General features: G+C 41.0%; 1 protein-coding gene and 1 long non-coding RNA gene across 3 annotated transcripts in view; one reads left to right on the top strand and one right to left on the bottom strand.

The window, feature by feature from the left end:
* The window catches only part of HEATR3 (HEAT repeat containing 3), a 52120-nt gene that overhangs the window by 10897 nt on the left and 25589 nt on the right, over positions 1–15634 (top strand). For both annotated transcript variants that reach the window (XM_049104647.1, XM_025447293.3), the window contains exons 7-12: positions 1319–1596; positions 6721–6811; positions 6924–7081; positions 7359–7441; positions 8364–8500; positions 15311–15399. In XM_049104647.1, the coding sequence (XP_048960604.1) occupies positions 1319–1596; positions 6721–6811; positions 6924–7081; positions 7359–7441; positions 8364–8500; positions 15311–15399 (836 nt within the window). The remainder of the gene's footprint in view (positions 1–1318; positions 1597–6720; positions 6812–6923; positions 7082–7358; positions 7442–8363; positions 8501–15310; positions 15400–15634) is intronic.
* Positions 619–4051, bottom strand: LOC118354137 (uncharacterized). Its single transcript, XR_004814149.1, has 2 exons — positions 3913–4051; positions 619–3094 (listed from the first exon to the last, which is right to left on the bottom strand). It is a non-coding gene; the product is annotated as an uncharacterized LOC118354137 (long non-coding RNA).

The following is a 15634-nucleotide window of genomic DNA, read 5'->3' as shown; positions in this document are numbered from 1 at the left end:
CCCACTCTCCTTGGGATTTATATCTCCTAGATGTAAAGATAAGAAATAACCTGGTGATCTGTTGAGTAGTGGGTAATTTATATTTTTTCTGTATATATCTTCCTCTTGCCCTTGCAGAGGTAAGGTTTTGAGTGCTGTTGATTTTTAAAGTAGTGAAATACATGAAATACATGTACCATAGACTTTACCATCTTGACCATTTTTGAGCATACAGTAATGTTAAGTACATTCATGTTGTTGTGCAACCAATCTCCAGGACTCTTCATCTTGCAGAAGTGGAACTCTGCACACGTTGAATAATTCTCCATTTCCCCTCCTCACACCCCTACTTTCTGTCTCTATGAATTTGACTATTTTAGGTGCTTCATATGAGTAGAATTATATAGTGTTTTTCTTTTTGTAACTGGCTAATTTCAGTTGTTTTATTATTTTTAAACTTTTGTTTTTAAGTAAGCTCTACACCCAACGTGGGACTCAAACTCACAACCTCAAGATCAGGAGTTGTATGCTCTACCAACTCTAATTCATTTAGTATAATGTCCTCAGAGTTGTCCATCCATGTTGTAGGGTGTGTCAGAATTTCCTTCCTTTTTAAGGGCTGAATAATATTCCCCTATATGTATGTGTCACATTTTATTTAACCATTCATTAGCAGATGGGAACTTGGGTCAGTGGCTATTGAGTAATGCTGCTGTGATTATGGGTGTACACATATCTGTTTAAGTCCCTGCTTTCAATTCTTTTGAGTTCATATCCAGGATATATTTTTATTTTACAGTGGCTTTTTTGTTGTTGTTTTCATCTGTCTGTTTACTTAATAGTAGCTTCTATTCTCTTTTGATAAGTTAGCAAAAAACCAAGAACCTACTCTTTGGTTTGTCCATGAGACCTTGGAAATTTAGTGCATTTCATTCCTCTCTTGGAATATAAGAAACTGCCTAGAGGGCAGCTCAGGTTAAAATGAAAGAATGAGGCAACTTCATTTGTCATTTCATGTGAAAGTTGATCAGTATTCTCTCTGTCTGTTGCTGTGCGGTGTGTACGAGAGGCATTGTGTGTCAAGGAAGAGAGATGATTATGCAGGACTGTAATAAAGGGAGCTGCCTCTGTGCAAAGCTTGCTTTCTTTCTCTTTTTCTTTATTTCTTCCTTTCTTTCTTTCTTTTTGACATTTAATAAAAACTGAACACAGGCAGAGGGTTTGGGATTTCTTTTTTTGAAATTACACCTGAGCTTAAAAGAACCAATCTTGCAGAAACTGTATTTAATACAAGCTTTCACAGGCAAGTCCTTTGTGCTTATGTGCATTTTCCCCTCAGGCACAATTTGGAACCTAAAGGACATTATTCCATCCAAGAGTCAGGCAGAAATCATAAATGCCATACTGAAGATCTTGTCTGAAGTTCTGGACCTGGATGCTGGTGAGATAGTAATCCGAATGCAGGAGGCCGAAAAGCAGAGGTTAGAAGCCGCTGCAGAGACAGAGGACATACTAGGGAGCGCCAACCATGACGCTTTGATGGAAGATGATGAAATGGAAGAGATTCCGCACAAAAGAAAAGTCAGAAGGAAAACCTTCATTTCAGATTTGCTTCCAGTAAGTCAGATTGATGCTTGCAAGCCTTGATTAATATAGCTATTTTCTTCCAATAAGTATCCTAAGCTTTGTACAACACTGTCACAGTACAGTTAATTATAAAGTGAATTTCAGTAACAATCCATCATGTTTCCCCATTGGCTCTCTTTGCAATGTTAGAAATCTATTCCCAAAGGGGGAGCAAACATCTCTTGTCTAAAATGAGACTTTTCCACGGAAGATTTCCAAGAGGGGAGAGACCACTACTTTTGTGACACTTGAGAACCATTCAGTCATCTTCCTAACTCCTATGTCTCCCCCTCTTCATTTACACACTCTCCACCAGATTGTCTTCATACTGAAGGAGTTTTTATTTTGCATTCTTGTCTCTTTTATGTTAATGTTTATCCTTATCAAAATAGCAAGCTCAGCCCTCATTAGCCCACTGCTGCTGAGCAGAGAAGGTTGGGTGCTTGTGAGAATTGGTGGTTTTAGGGGTCACTGACACACTCGTGTTGGTGTAAAAGAGCAAGCTCAGGTGCAGGGAAGGGAACATTTTAGCAGAGCAGGTCAGCAGAGATGGAGCCATACTTTGGGAAAATGTTCCCCCCAAGGAGGAGCGCAAGCAGTTGGGAAGACAGGAGGACAGCGACTTGGCTCTATTCATTCAGATGCACATTTTCTGTGTTTCTGCTGTGTGCCAGGCACTGTGCTGAATGCTGACACGAGAAGATGATTAAGACATTTTTCTTGTCTTCAGGGACCTTATCTGTCTTAGGAGGACAGACACATAATTAGGACATGTTACAATGCTTTTGCTAAGAGCAGGGTAGGGCTGTGCACAGATTTCTGAGGGAGTGGTTTGCATAGAGAGGCACGCTGGCTGGATAGCCCTGATGGGAGAGGAGAAGGAAAGATTGTCTGAGAAGGCTTTGTGGACAGAACAACTAGCTGCCTTGAAGGATGGTATAGGAACAGTGTGGTGAAAGCAGGTTACTGTCATTAGGTGGTCTAGTGGCAGAGAGATGGGTTAGGTTGTTGACATCTTTTGGAAGAGAGATGACGGAGTCTGACTTGGAGGAGTACTGGTCCTTTCCTCTCAGGCCTTCTGCGGTTCCAGGTTCTCTCCAGACCCACATATGGTGAACTGAACCTGACAGCTGTCTTCGGTCAGAGTTTTGACAAGTTTATGCCCAATATAAGAATTCTTTAAATGGAATATACCTGAAAATAGACATAACGGTGTCCTTCTTTCCTGGATTCACAAAGTCTTGTAAAGCATGAATTGGTGGTATTTTAATGAAATCAAAATGTTGTAGTTAGAAGTGTTTTCCAAGCCTCCGTGGATAGATAGCCCTTAGGTGCATAGCATCATGTTGAGTCTGGCGGGTGCATGTAAAGATGAAGAGGCTGCCTCATCCTTGAGTTGCTTGCAAGTCAAAGTTGCTTCAGAATTGTAGCACCCCTTTTGGTGTGGGCAGGCATGTTTGAACTCCAAATTTAGTCCTTGTTCTGTAGTCTGAGTAGAATTGAAAATCAGTAAGACAAGGTAGGCAAAGGCAGAGCTGTGAGCCTTATCCTCCCAAAGGGGTATTTCTGAAGAACCCTAGCAATATTTTCTCTGCAGTTGTTACGGGAAGGGTAAGTTACAGATCTGGGACAGACGTGGTTTCCCCCCCAGGGAAAGGCAGGATGTGACGGATTAGGGCTTGGAGGCCCTGTGGCGGTGGCATGGCACGGATTGTCCCAATTAATTGATGTGTACAGTGTTTGTGCCGATTTCCCATCGGTGGAACTGGAGAGCGCAGTTGGGCTGTTCGGGAACTCTGAAGTATCTGAAATCCCTTGTGGGGAGGGGGAGAGTGGCACTTTTGATTTCCGCCCCCTCTTCAGCCTTGCTTTCCAGGGAGAAGGTGAGGACTGCAAGATGAGGTGGCATGGGCAAAAAGTACTGATCATTAACCGTTCAAGCATTTACTTTCCTTCATATTATTTAAAAATAGAACATTGGTGCTTATAAAATGCAGCATTTTCTCATAACAAAAGCTTGCTTTTTAAAGTCTGTTAGCATAGCTGAGTAGATCGGATTGATTAACATGCGGGTCAGTCAGCCAATGTTTAAGTGCCAGTAGGGTGCTGGACATCATGCTGGTATGTGCCCAGAATACAAATGTAATGGAAGGCTCTGGTCTTTCCCACTGCCCAAGGGCTGGTGCAGGAGGCCTTTGGAATCAAAACCTTTAATTGCATTACTTAAGAAGGTATAATCACAAATATGTAAAAGAAAGAACCAATCCAGGTTGTTATTTTAACATATGCAGAAGAGGAGTCACTCACCCAGCTTCCACAGTTATCAGTGATCAAATCATAGTCTGTTTTATTTTGTCTCTTTCCCCTCCTCCTCTCCCCTCTCAGTGCTGAATAGTTTGAAGCAAATCTCAGATGTCATAATATTTCATCGAGATTGGTTCTTTATGATTGTTTGATGACAATAAGAAGCAGAACAGTTCTGAGCAGGAGAGTTCTTTAAAGAAGTAGAACTTAATTTCAGGGTTCTTCTGAGCCAGGTTTTCATATATCTCAAGAGGATGAGAACTCCACAAGAGCTTGTCTTTATTTAGCTTTGAGTCAACTCTAGTAAATGTTTTCTTGAATATCATACACAAAGCAGATAGGAATAATTTTTATATATGTTCTTTCCAGCATTAAAAAAAAAATTCAGGGATTCCTAAGCTACATCTTTTTTTTTTTTTTTTTTTTTTAAGAAAGGGGAGAGCACAGGCAGGTGGAATGGCAGAGGAAGAGGGAGAAGCAGACTCCCAGCTAAGCAGGGAGCCCAATGCAGGCAGGGCTCAATCCCAGGACCCTTAGCAGATGCCTCACCAACTGAGGTACCCAGATGCCCCTCAAGCTACATCTTTTAAATGAACACTTTGCTTTAAAATACATCTTATCAAAAATAATTATCTTTTAGTAATGATTTTATTTTAAATTTATTTTTATTATTTTATCATTGCTATTGATCTTAAGTAATTTCTGCATCCAGCTTGGACCTTGAACTCACAATCTTGAAATCAAGAGTCACATACTCTACCAACTTAGCTAACCAGGTGCCCCTATTTATTATTTTTTAATAATTTTGAACACACAACCGCTGGGTGGCTCAGCGTTTAAGCGTTTGCCTTTTGGCTCAGGGTGTGATCCTGGAGTCCTGGGATCGAGTCCCACATCAGGCTCCCTGCATGAAGCCTGCTTCTCCCTCTGCCTAGGTCTCTGTGTGTGTCTCATGAGTAAATTAAAAAAACCTTTAAAAATAATAATTTGAACATGGTTCAAAATGGGAGTCAGATTGTTGCACAAGAAGTTGCTAGAGGATTATAGATCAGCGTGAACATTCTGGAAAGGAAAATAGGGACACATCCCAGGATCTTCAGACGTTTCTTTGACCCAGTAAATCTGAGGAAATGAGATATCCAAGTAATCTGAAATATTCCAAATTAGTGTATTTAATGGATTAATACACTAATAATAATAATATTAATTAATATTTCACATGCATTAAAAGGACAATTAGAAGCCTGTTGAGACAGAAACATTCAAACAATAAAAGATACTTTTTAAAAAAAAATATTTATTTATTTATTTATGATAGTCACAGAGAGAGAGAGAGAGAGAGGCAGAGACATAGGCAGAGGGAGAAGCAGGCTCCATGCACTGGGAGCCCGACGTGGGATTCGATCCTGGGTCTCCAGGATCGTGCCCTGGGCCAAAGGCAGGCGCCAAACTGCTGCGCCACCCAGGGATCCCTAAAAGATACTTTTTTTAAGCCTATACACTATCTGAATATCAATGTAGCTATTTCACTTTTCATAGGTAATTTAAGAGTTAAGGTCACATAAATTTCTACAACCCTTTTTAAGACTAGTAATTGAGAAGTTCACATTAATTATTCCCATAATTAATATGGAATGTTCCAGAAGAAAGTTCTCCCCTTTCTTCAGTTTATTTTTATTTTATTTTATTTTATTTTTAAGATTTAATATATTTATTTGACAGAGCACAAACAGTTGGAGAGGGAGAAGCAAGCTCCCGCTAAGTAGGGAGCCCGGTGCAGGGCTGGATCCCAGGACCCTGGGATCATGACCTGGGCCCAAGGCAGATGCTTAACTGGCTAGCCACCCAGGTGTTTCCCCCTTTTTTCAGTCTTACATAAATGTTTTTTAATTTTTAATTTTTAAAAAGATTTTACTTATTTACTTATGATAGACACACACATAGAAAGGCAGAGACACAGGCAGAGGGAGAAGCAGGTTTCCCACAGGGATCCTGATGCAGCACTTGATCCCAGGACCCTGGGATCACGACCTGAGCCAGAGGCAGACGCTCAATCACCGAGCCACCCAGGTGCCCAAATAAATGGTTTATTGCTGGCTTCAGAGAAAGCCAGGAAGCAAGCCTGTCTACACCTTAGCCAAGCCTTGTTAGTCATATAAGGGCTTGTTAGTAGTTCTTGTTAATGCAGTCTTTTCCAAGAAGATGTCTAAGCATCTAAAAGTTAGTGTTAGAGCAGCCCCGGTGGCCCAGTGGTTTAGTGCCGTCTTCAGCCCCGGGGTGTGATACTGGAGACCCGGGATCGAGTCCCACATCGGGCTCCCTGCATGGAGCCTGCTTCTCCCTCTGCCTGTGTCTCTGCCTTTCTCTCTCTGTCATGAATAAATAAATAAAATATTAAAAAAAAAAAAGTTAGTGTTGTGTATAAGTGCCTAGTCTCTGAAATGAGCTCTTGTTTTAATCTTAGTGTGCTGAGCTACTTCTTAACAAATTAGATTAAGTTTCAGGGTAATTTCAGTTCACAATTCCTGAGTATTTATCTCTTCTCCCCAGCTAACTATGCAACGCTTAGAGGATAACCGTGTAGATAGATAGAAGCCCAGTTAAGAGTGGCCTGCTGCACAGTGCCAAGAGGAGTCATAATGCTTGTTTGTACTTCAACACATTATGACTTTTCTTCTGGCTACCCCATCCCCCATGCACTCTATTCCAAGGGTAAAAATCATGTAGTAGGCTCTAAGGACATTCATGTGATAATATTTTCCCAAACATTGATAGTTGGTTGTTTGATTTATTGATTTATTTATTTTTTAGCCCACTGACAAGGAACTGAGAGAGAGCATAGCATTATTGACGGCTCAGCAGACTGCTCTGGAAATTATTGTCAACATGTGCTGCAGTGAAGGTTTGTGACCAGTTTACGTTTACGTTTAGACATTCTCCCCCTGGGCTGAAAGGGGAGCTTCCATGAGGATTTTTAAAAATATTCAGTTATATGTGGTTTGCACTCTTCCCAGATCCCTCCGATGATGAGTGGGAAGAGCTTTCTAGCAGTGATGAGAGCGATGCATTTATGGAGAATTCCTTCAGTGAGTGCGGTGGGCAGCTGCTGTCTCCCCTCTGCCTCTCCCATGAGGTTCACACTGCTTTCACCAACTACCTCATCCCAAAGAAGGTAGTCTGTTTCAAGTCTAGCCTCATACTGGAGCATGGGAAGGGCTTAAGAGAACTATTCGCCATGTATGCAAAAGAGATTTACTCTCACTTCCAGACTGTAGGTAATTGGTAAACAACAAGTTAGAACTAACAGTAGTGGGAGTATGCTGAAAAGTAGATCCTTCCCAAGCCTAACCATTTCATTGAGAGGTAATATGTTGGGACTTGATAAAGGGATCATGTAGAAAACGACGCTACTCTTTTAACCTTTGCTTTACTGCCTTTCTTAAATCTAGATTTTTGAGAAAACTGCCTTTCCAAACAGCACTGCAGTTGACTTATGTTCTAGGAGTCCCACTTGGAAATCTTTGGTTAGAAAGTAAGAACTTTTCTGTTTTCAAAACTGTTTGTCATTATGTTATTACATGAAATGATGGACCACTAACTAAAAGATACTGACTCCCCCCAGATCCAAGAGTTCTATTCCTGTGTATATTCCCTAGAAAAATGTGTGCCTATAAGCTCTAAGCCATGAGAATGTGCATAGCAGTGTGTTTCCAGTTGTCCCAACCTGGAAACAACTTCAGTGCCCATCAGTGGCAGAATGGAAAGGTAAATTTTGACGTAATCACACAGTAGAATACCTAAAAGCAGTAAAAACAAACAAAAACAACCTGAACTAGAAGGTTGACAAGAAAAAGAAAGCAAGGTGTACAAAAGAATATATACACTGAGATTCCTTTTTTACAGAGTTCAGTAACTGGCAGCAGTATTTTGTTTCAGGACACATACTAGGTGGTAAACCTATAAAGAACAGGGAAATGTTTACCATAAAAGTCAGGATAGTGGTAGCCTTTAGGGGTCAGAGAGGCAGGACGAGACAGGGAAGGGGTATGTGTACTGCGAGGGTGCTGAGCAGTGTTTATGATTTTTTTTTTTAGCAGTGTTTATTTTCTAGGGGCGCCATGTTTGCTTTATAAACTGTTAAATTCTGTATATGCTTTGAGCACTTTATGTGTGTCCTATTTCACAACTCAAAGTCGTTTTGCCAATGCTGCCATGCGTAAAAATTTTTCTGAAGCAGATTCCTTATGACTCATAAGTGAGTTGTGCCTCAGGCCCTGAGTGCTCAAGCAATTTGATTAGGGAGATAATCAGTTTACCTTAAGATTCTTTGTTATAGCCATACACCTGCGTACAGGTATTTCCAGTCAGAGCCCAAAGCTTAGGTTAAAAACAAATACTGAATTCTGTTGGAATACTGTTAGAGAAACATCGCATTCTTTCCACTTCCTTTCCAGAATGAACACTATTCAGTGCAGAGCCCTCGTGTGTCTCCAGAGTCTTGTCTCCCTCCTGGATGTGGACCATCTTGGGGGCCCTGCAGCCCTTCAGACACTTGCACAACATCTGTCACAGCTGCTTTTTTCTCAGCCAGGTAAATATTTAGGACTCATTGTGAAAGACTATTTGGATCAAGCAGAATTTTGAAGGCCCAGGAACTTGGACTTTGGCATTTTGCCGTGTTTGTCATCCAACCTGCAGAAACCTTTCCCAAGCAGGAAGAGTCATATTTATAGTTGCCAGTGGCATAGAGTCCAAACAATATATGTAAGGTAGTTTATGGGCTATACTTTTATTTTTTATTAAAATTGCATTATGTCAGGCCAATAAGGCTGAATCACAAATATCATAATATCATAAATATTAGATATTTGGTTAATTCTCTAGTCTTTTGCTTCTTAAAATAAAACTATTTGATTTACATTTGGATAATCCATAGATGTATTACAGAATTCACAAGTTATTAGAGGATGTAAAGCAGAAAGCCTCTCTCCTTTTTCTCATACCATCCAGTTCTCTCCCAGAGTCAGTCACTGTTACCAGTTTCTTGCATGTTCTTCCAGAGAGATTCTCTATATAAAAATATGTATCTGAGTTTTGTTTTTTTTTAAGATTTTATTTATTTATCCATGAGAGACACAGAGAGAGAGAGGCAGAGACATAGGCAGAGGGAGAAACAGGCTCCATGCAGGGAGCCGGATGCGGTACTCAATCCTGGGACTCCAGGATCACACCCTGAGCCGAAGGCAGAGGCTCAACGGCTGAGCCACCCAGGCGTCCCTGAGTTTTTTTTTGTTTTTTTTTTTTTAAGATTTTATTTATTTATTCATGTGAGACAAAGGGAGAGGGAGGTGCAGGCAGGTTCCCTGTAGAACAGGGAGGCTGATGCGAGACTTAATCCCAGGACCCTGGGTCATGACCTGAGCTGAAGGCAAGACACTTAGCCGATTGAGCCACCCAGGCATCCCTGTATGTGTGTTCTTAAGTCAAATTGTAGACTGCTAGACAGAGTACTGTACTCTGCTTTTTCCTAATATGTTTCTTTCTTTAAACACCTTTGCTTGGTAAAAGGTGTTACCACGATCTCTCTAATATGAATTACTTTCATTTGTACACAGAAACCTAGAGAGATAGCATACATAGGTAACTATTCTTTCTAAATGGCCTGGCTGTACAAGTGTTAATGAGTGCTACTCTAACAGATTCTCATAGTTTGTGGTAATAGAATCTCATTTGACTTGGCCACATCAAACTATAGCAATTCAAACCAAACTAAAGAAGAAAAACTGAGAGGGAGGGGAAAAATAGTATTTTATGTAGTAAAAGAGAATTCTCCACATTACGTCCCAGCATTGCATGTCTGCATCGAGGGTAATTGAGAGATAAGAATTGGTTGCTCTCAGCTCCCCAATTTCAGAGTGTCTAGGGAGTTTTTGAGGGTAAATTTGAAGATATTTAATATTTGCTTTCTGCACTAATTTTAAAATTTAACCACCAAATAGGCTATAACTTAACTGTGTTACATTCAGTGTAGTATTCATATACCTCATTGTAAACTATTTATTAAACTTATCCTCTTCTCAGATACAACATTAAGTCAAGAGTTGAAGCTCTTAAGTTGACACCTGGCTGGCTCAGATGGAGGAGTATGTGACTCTTGATCTCAGGGTCATGAGTTTGAGCCCCACATTGGAAGTAGAGATTACTTACATAAATAAAACTAAAAAAAAAAAGTTGAAACTCTTAAAAGATCAAAATATGGCCATTTTTGACTAAATATAAGCTTTTATATAGATATTCATTTAAGAGTTCCTCCCCAGTTTTTTTTTTTAAGTTTTTTTGTTTTTAAGTAATCTCTACACCCAGTGTGGGGCTCAGACTCAGTGACCCTGAGATTAAGAGTCACATGCTCCTCCATCTGAGCCAGTCAGCCAGCTGCCCCACTCCCTAGTTCTTCTAGAAATCTTTTTTTTTTTTTAAGATTTTATTTATTTGAGAGTGTGAGCTTGAGCAGGGGGGAGGGGCAGAGGGAGAAGGAGATGCAGGCTCACTGCTGAGCAGAGCACCCAGGAGCCCCTACTTTGCACTCTATCAAGTTAATACAAGGTGCTGTGCATTTAATAGTGCATGTTTTAGAAGTTCTAGATCAGGGGTGCCTGGGTGGCTCAGTAGATTAAGCATCTACCTTTGTTCGGGTCCTGATCCCAGTGTCCTGGGATGGAGCCCCCATGTCAGGCTCCCTGCTCAGTGGGGAGCCTGCTTCTCTACCCACTGCTTGTGCTTTCTCTGTCTCTCTTTCTCTCAAATAAATAAGTCAGTCAGAATACTGAGATTCTTTTTTTTTTTTTTTTAATTTTTTTATTTATTTATGATAGTCACACAGAGAGAGAGAGAGAGAGAGAGGCAGAGACATAGGCAGAGGGAGAAGCAGGCTCCATGCACTGGGAGCCCGACGTGGGATTCGATCCTGGGTCTCCAGGATCGCACCCTGGGCCAAAGGCAGGCGCTAAACCGCTGCGCCACCCAGGGATCCCGAATACTGAGATTCTTAAAAAAAAAAAGTTCTAGGTCAGTTTTTAAAAATTAAGTAAAGATTCAGACGCCCATACATAGTTATTCTGTCTCTACTGACCTTCTAGCATTTGTCAGCAGATGTAGTTTTCCATTGATCTCAGGCTGTGCATTCTTTAGCTGGTGTGATCATGAGAAGACTGTGCCCAGCCACACCTAAGACAGGATACAGGCAAGACTGGGCACGCTTTGGCTACAGAGCTGACTTGGTGTGAGCTGGCCTGATAACTATCTTTTCATTGGTCCCCCAGCCATATAAACCAGGCAGAGATCTGGATGGCATGGGGGGCAGGGGACATGGGAAAGAAGATGTTCTATCTGACTTTTGCTGACATTCTGGCTCCCACCAGCACAGCCCAATATCCCATGGTAGAGGACGAGGAGGGCTACTCTTGCTCAGGGCCACTCCCATTCACCCCTTCACATGGGCTCTCCCTGCTGGGAACTGGGCCAAATGGGGTTGTACATAGCCAGGCCCCCAGGGGAGCAAGCCTAGCCTATCATTACTTCCAAGACCTGCCTACCCTGAGGGAATTCTGTCTGCCCTACTGGCAGAACAAACTGCCATTTTCCTGCTCAGTGGGGAGCTCCAGTCAAGATACCAGAAGCTCCATCTCCACCCCAACAATTAGAGTTCATTTCACTTGAAGTAAAGCTCACATATTTTGTCCCACTGCTGTACAGAAAACACTTGGGTATGTTTCTCCCCTTTCAGCTAGCTATTTGTGGTTACTGATGCTTGCACATTTATTACCTGGAAGATCACAGGAAAACGATACCCAGCTTAGCCTTGGAGAAATAATGGAAAGTCTCTGAATTGTGGGAAAATATAATTAAACACTTTAAGTAAATTCCAAGTTCATAGGTATTGTTGACATAACCTTTTCTTATCAGATTGAAATTTTTGATAAAGGATAATTGCTTATATTGAGAGATGGTATGCTAAAGTTCCTTTGAAACATTGAGATTTATTAAATAACGTAATCTTGTGGGTTTTGTGTGGATGGTGTGAACTGTTACTGGAGAATTTTCTGGGGAAGATGGGGTCAAATTTCTCTAACTTTTTGTTACCATGTTTGAACATTAAGTGTATGAGGATCATACAACTCTGCCTAACTTGCTTTATTTTTAATGCTAAAGTACAGTTGTGAAAAGTTACAAAATTTGTGATACTTACACCCTGTGGCTGACATCAGAGATAAAAGGAGAGAACATTGTCAGTGAATCAGATTCTGGTCCTTGCATTCAGTATGTTAATACCTTTGTCTCCTTTGTTAAAGACCATTAATCTTCAGAACATCAAGAAAATTTTAGGGATGCCTGGGTGGCTCAGTGGTTGAGCATCTGCCTTCAGCTCAGGGCATGATCCTGGAGTCCCAGGATCGAGTCCCACATAGGGCTCCCTGCAGGAAGCCTACTTCTCCCTCTGCCTATGTCTCTGCCTCTCTCTGTGTCTCTCGTGAATAAATAAATAAAATCTTTAAAAAAAATTATAGCAGTGTTTTGTTTTCAGATTGGGTCAGTCTATCATTTGTTCCATTACTTGGGTTCCATAATCATTTAGGGTTCCCTGTTTTCCCACATTTGGGGAAGTAGAAAGCTCTTTTCATTACAATTAGAATGATAGTAGCACCCATTCTGGGATGTTTCCTGTTCTCTTCTAGGATATGGAAAATCAACCCGAGAAAGTCACTTAAATAAAAATTTGCTGTTTGATTACCTGTGAGTTGGCTACCTACCTGCTTTTACATGTGCAGCAATTCTTAAATGCTGTACAAAGTTGTTGAGGGGAAAGATATTTTCGCCCACCTTCTTTTGCTTAACTTCTGTTGATATTAATTTCTTCAACAATACCACATGGGTTGACCTTCTGAGAATTTGTCAGAAAGGTAGCATAATTTGAAGTTTCTTTCCCAGATTTGGATACATGACTAGAAATGTGAATTCGATAAAAATTACCCGCATATTTTCCTTAATTTAGGTAGAGTATGAATTACACATAATATAAAACAGTAACGTGGTTTAGATTAGGGTTTTGAATCTAAGGTAATGGTTACTTTTCTAAGAATGCAAGACAGAAAAAAAATTGTTTCTGAATGTGTTCTAGTTCATATTGAGTTATTTCTTCATGATATAGTTTTGTTGGTTTATGTGCAGTTGGTGAATTTCTAGGGCTATGCTTAATAGTTCTCATCAAATTCAAATATAACCTACTTGCTAGAGCGATGGTGACTTTTTGAATTTTAGTAGCAACAACTTCACACCAATTTTTGAGTGGCTTTTGGGTACTAGGCTTTATGAGCAAGATATTATTACCCCACCTTTCTGATAAGGAAGCTGATTTGAGGAACTCCTTTGGGGCACTTATTGCTTTAACACATACTTCTTGAACACTCTACGCCGTGTACCATTCTAGGTCCAAGGGATATGGGGGTAAATGAGCTAGGCAAGATCATGATGCTCATGGAGCTTACAATCTCAGACAAAGATACAATGTAATTTCATCTAGGAAGAAAATAAAAGGAGATGGGTTCGGTGGAAAGGGCTCTCTGAGAAGGTGACGTTTGAGCCGAGGCCAGAAGGAGAGGTCATACAACGTCAGAGGCAGGATTCCATCCCAGGTCTGTCTGATCCTAAGGCTATGCTAGTATCTGTTCTGTAAGATTTACGGGCATTCCCTACTTCAGTACATAATGTATATATGATCATGAGAGGCAAAAAAATATAATAAGCTTTGATTCAGGTGTGTGCAGAAGCTACATCATGCTCAGGTAGGCAGCCCCAAAAGGGGTATTGGAATAATTATAGGGCCCCAGGCACTAGAGGGCAGAAAGCCAAGGTATCTATCCCATCCCTAAACTTTGTGGCTTAAAACAACAATAATGGTTTTTCTCATGGTTTCTATAGGTCAGGAATTTAGACGGTGCACAGTGGAGATGGTTTGTCTCTACTCCACAATGTTTAGGCTAGGGGTTCTCAACTAGGAGCAGCCCCCTACACACACACACACACACACACACACACACACACACCCCGTATCCTCCTCCCCCACAGCATATTTGGCCATGTCTGGAGGCATTTTTTCTTGTTACAACTTGGGGGTTGTTACTGTTACCTAGGGGGTAGAAGCCAGGAATGCTGCTAAATATCCTACAGTGTACAGGGGATCCCAAAGAATTGTCTGGTCCAAAATGTCCATAGTGGCAGGGTTGAGAAACCTCTAGCCTAGGGCTTCTGCTGGAAAACAAGAAGCCAGAACTGTCTGAAGTCTTCTTCAGTCCCATGTTGATGGGTGGTTCACAGGCGCTGTCAACCAGATCAAGTGACCTCGCCATGTGACCTAGGCTTCCTTATAACATGGTGGCTGAGTTCCAAAGGCAAGAGTTGAGAAAGAGAAGAGAGCAAATATATGTGAGTCAGGTGCAAGTCATGTTGTCTTTCCATGACCTAGCCTGTCATGTTCATGTGTCCTGTTGGTTGATGTCACAAAGTCCCCCCAAATTCAAGGGGTGAGGGAAGTAGACTGTTGTGGTTATTTTTGGACAGTATAATCTACCACAGCAAGTTCATCGCTTTCCCTTCCCACCTCAGGGGTAAGAAAGAAAACACTAAAAATGAGCAGGAATGGGAAGGGGAAGTTGGGTCAGTAAAAACTATAGAAGACTGAAACCATGGAGGTATAGTGGTCCAGCCCTATGCAAGCAACAGCTCTTGCCTAGGCAGTGGGTTTGGGTTGTTGAGGAAGCAGTCTGATTTGGGAGACATCTCCATGGGAGGTGTGCCCAGTACCATGATGGCAATCTGTGAAAAGCTGAATTCTGTCTATGAAGCTACCTCAGGTGTATCCCATGCTAAAAAGCCAGTTAAATGAAAATCCAGCATCGGAAAGGCGAGGACTGTCTGTAGAATGTGCCCTTGTTAGGGTTATTTCAATTGTGGATGTCTTTTCAAACTTACATATACAGTCCACAGGGGGCTGTTGACTAGAAGTTTGGGCTTAATGTCAAAAATGTTTTAATTAGGGGATCCCTGGGTGGTTCAGCAGTTTAGCACCTGCCTTCAGCCCAGGGCGTGATCCTGGAGTCCCGGGATCGAGTCCCATGTCGGCCTCCCCGCAGGGAACCTGCTTCTCTCTCTGCCTGTGTCTCTGCCTCTCTCTTTCTCTCTCTCTGTGTCTCTCATAAATAAATAAATGATAATATCTTTTAAAAAATGTTTTAATTAGAATAGCATGTATTAATATTTAACAGGCTGTGTTTTGATTCCGTATCTTTTTCTACAAAATAACTTAGCATAGAGGAAGACAAATTTATATTTCATTTTTGTGTTTTAGATTTTGCTAAGCATGTTGACTTTCTAGAAGCCATAAGTAGTGCCTTGAGGGCCCTCTTGCAAACTATGGCCTCCAACAACATTTCTCAGGTAAGATTTTTAAGAATTTTTATGTGAAACTTGCAAAGATTCTGTATTATGGAGGCAAAATTCATTATTTAACTGTTTTTTTAAAAGTGTTTATTTTTCTTACAAGAGTAATATATGATCCTTGTAAAAAGAAAGCAAAAATGCTTAAAACAAAACGTAAAATATTTTGCTTCTTCCCACCACCATCACCAGCACACACACAGGTTTGTTTTTTTTATTGATGTGATATAGTTGA

This window comes from Canis lupus, chromosome 2 (genome assembly GCF_003254725.2).
Source record: "Canis lupus dingo isolate Sandy chromosome 2, ASM325472v2, whole genome shotgun sequence".
NCBI classification, from domain to species: domain Eukaryota; kingdom Metazoa; phylum Chordata; class Mammalia; order Carnivora; family Canidae; genus Canis; species Canis lupus.
Note: the sequence above shows the minus strand (reverse complement) of the source record. Positions and strands in the feature narration are given on the sequence as shown.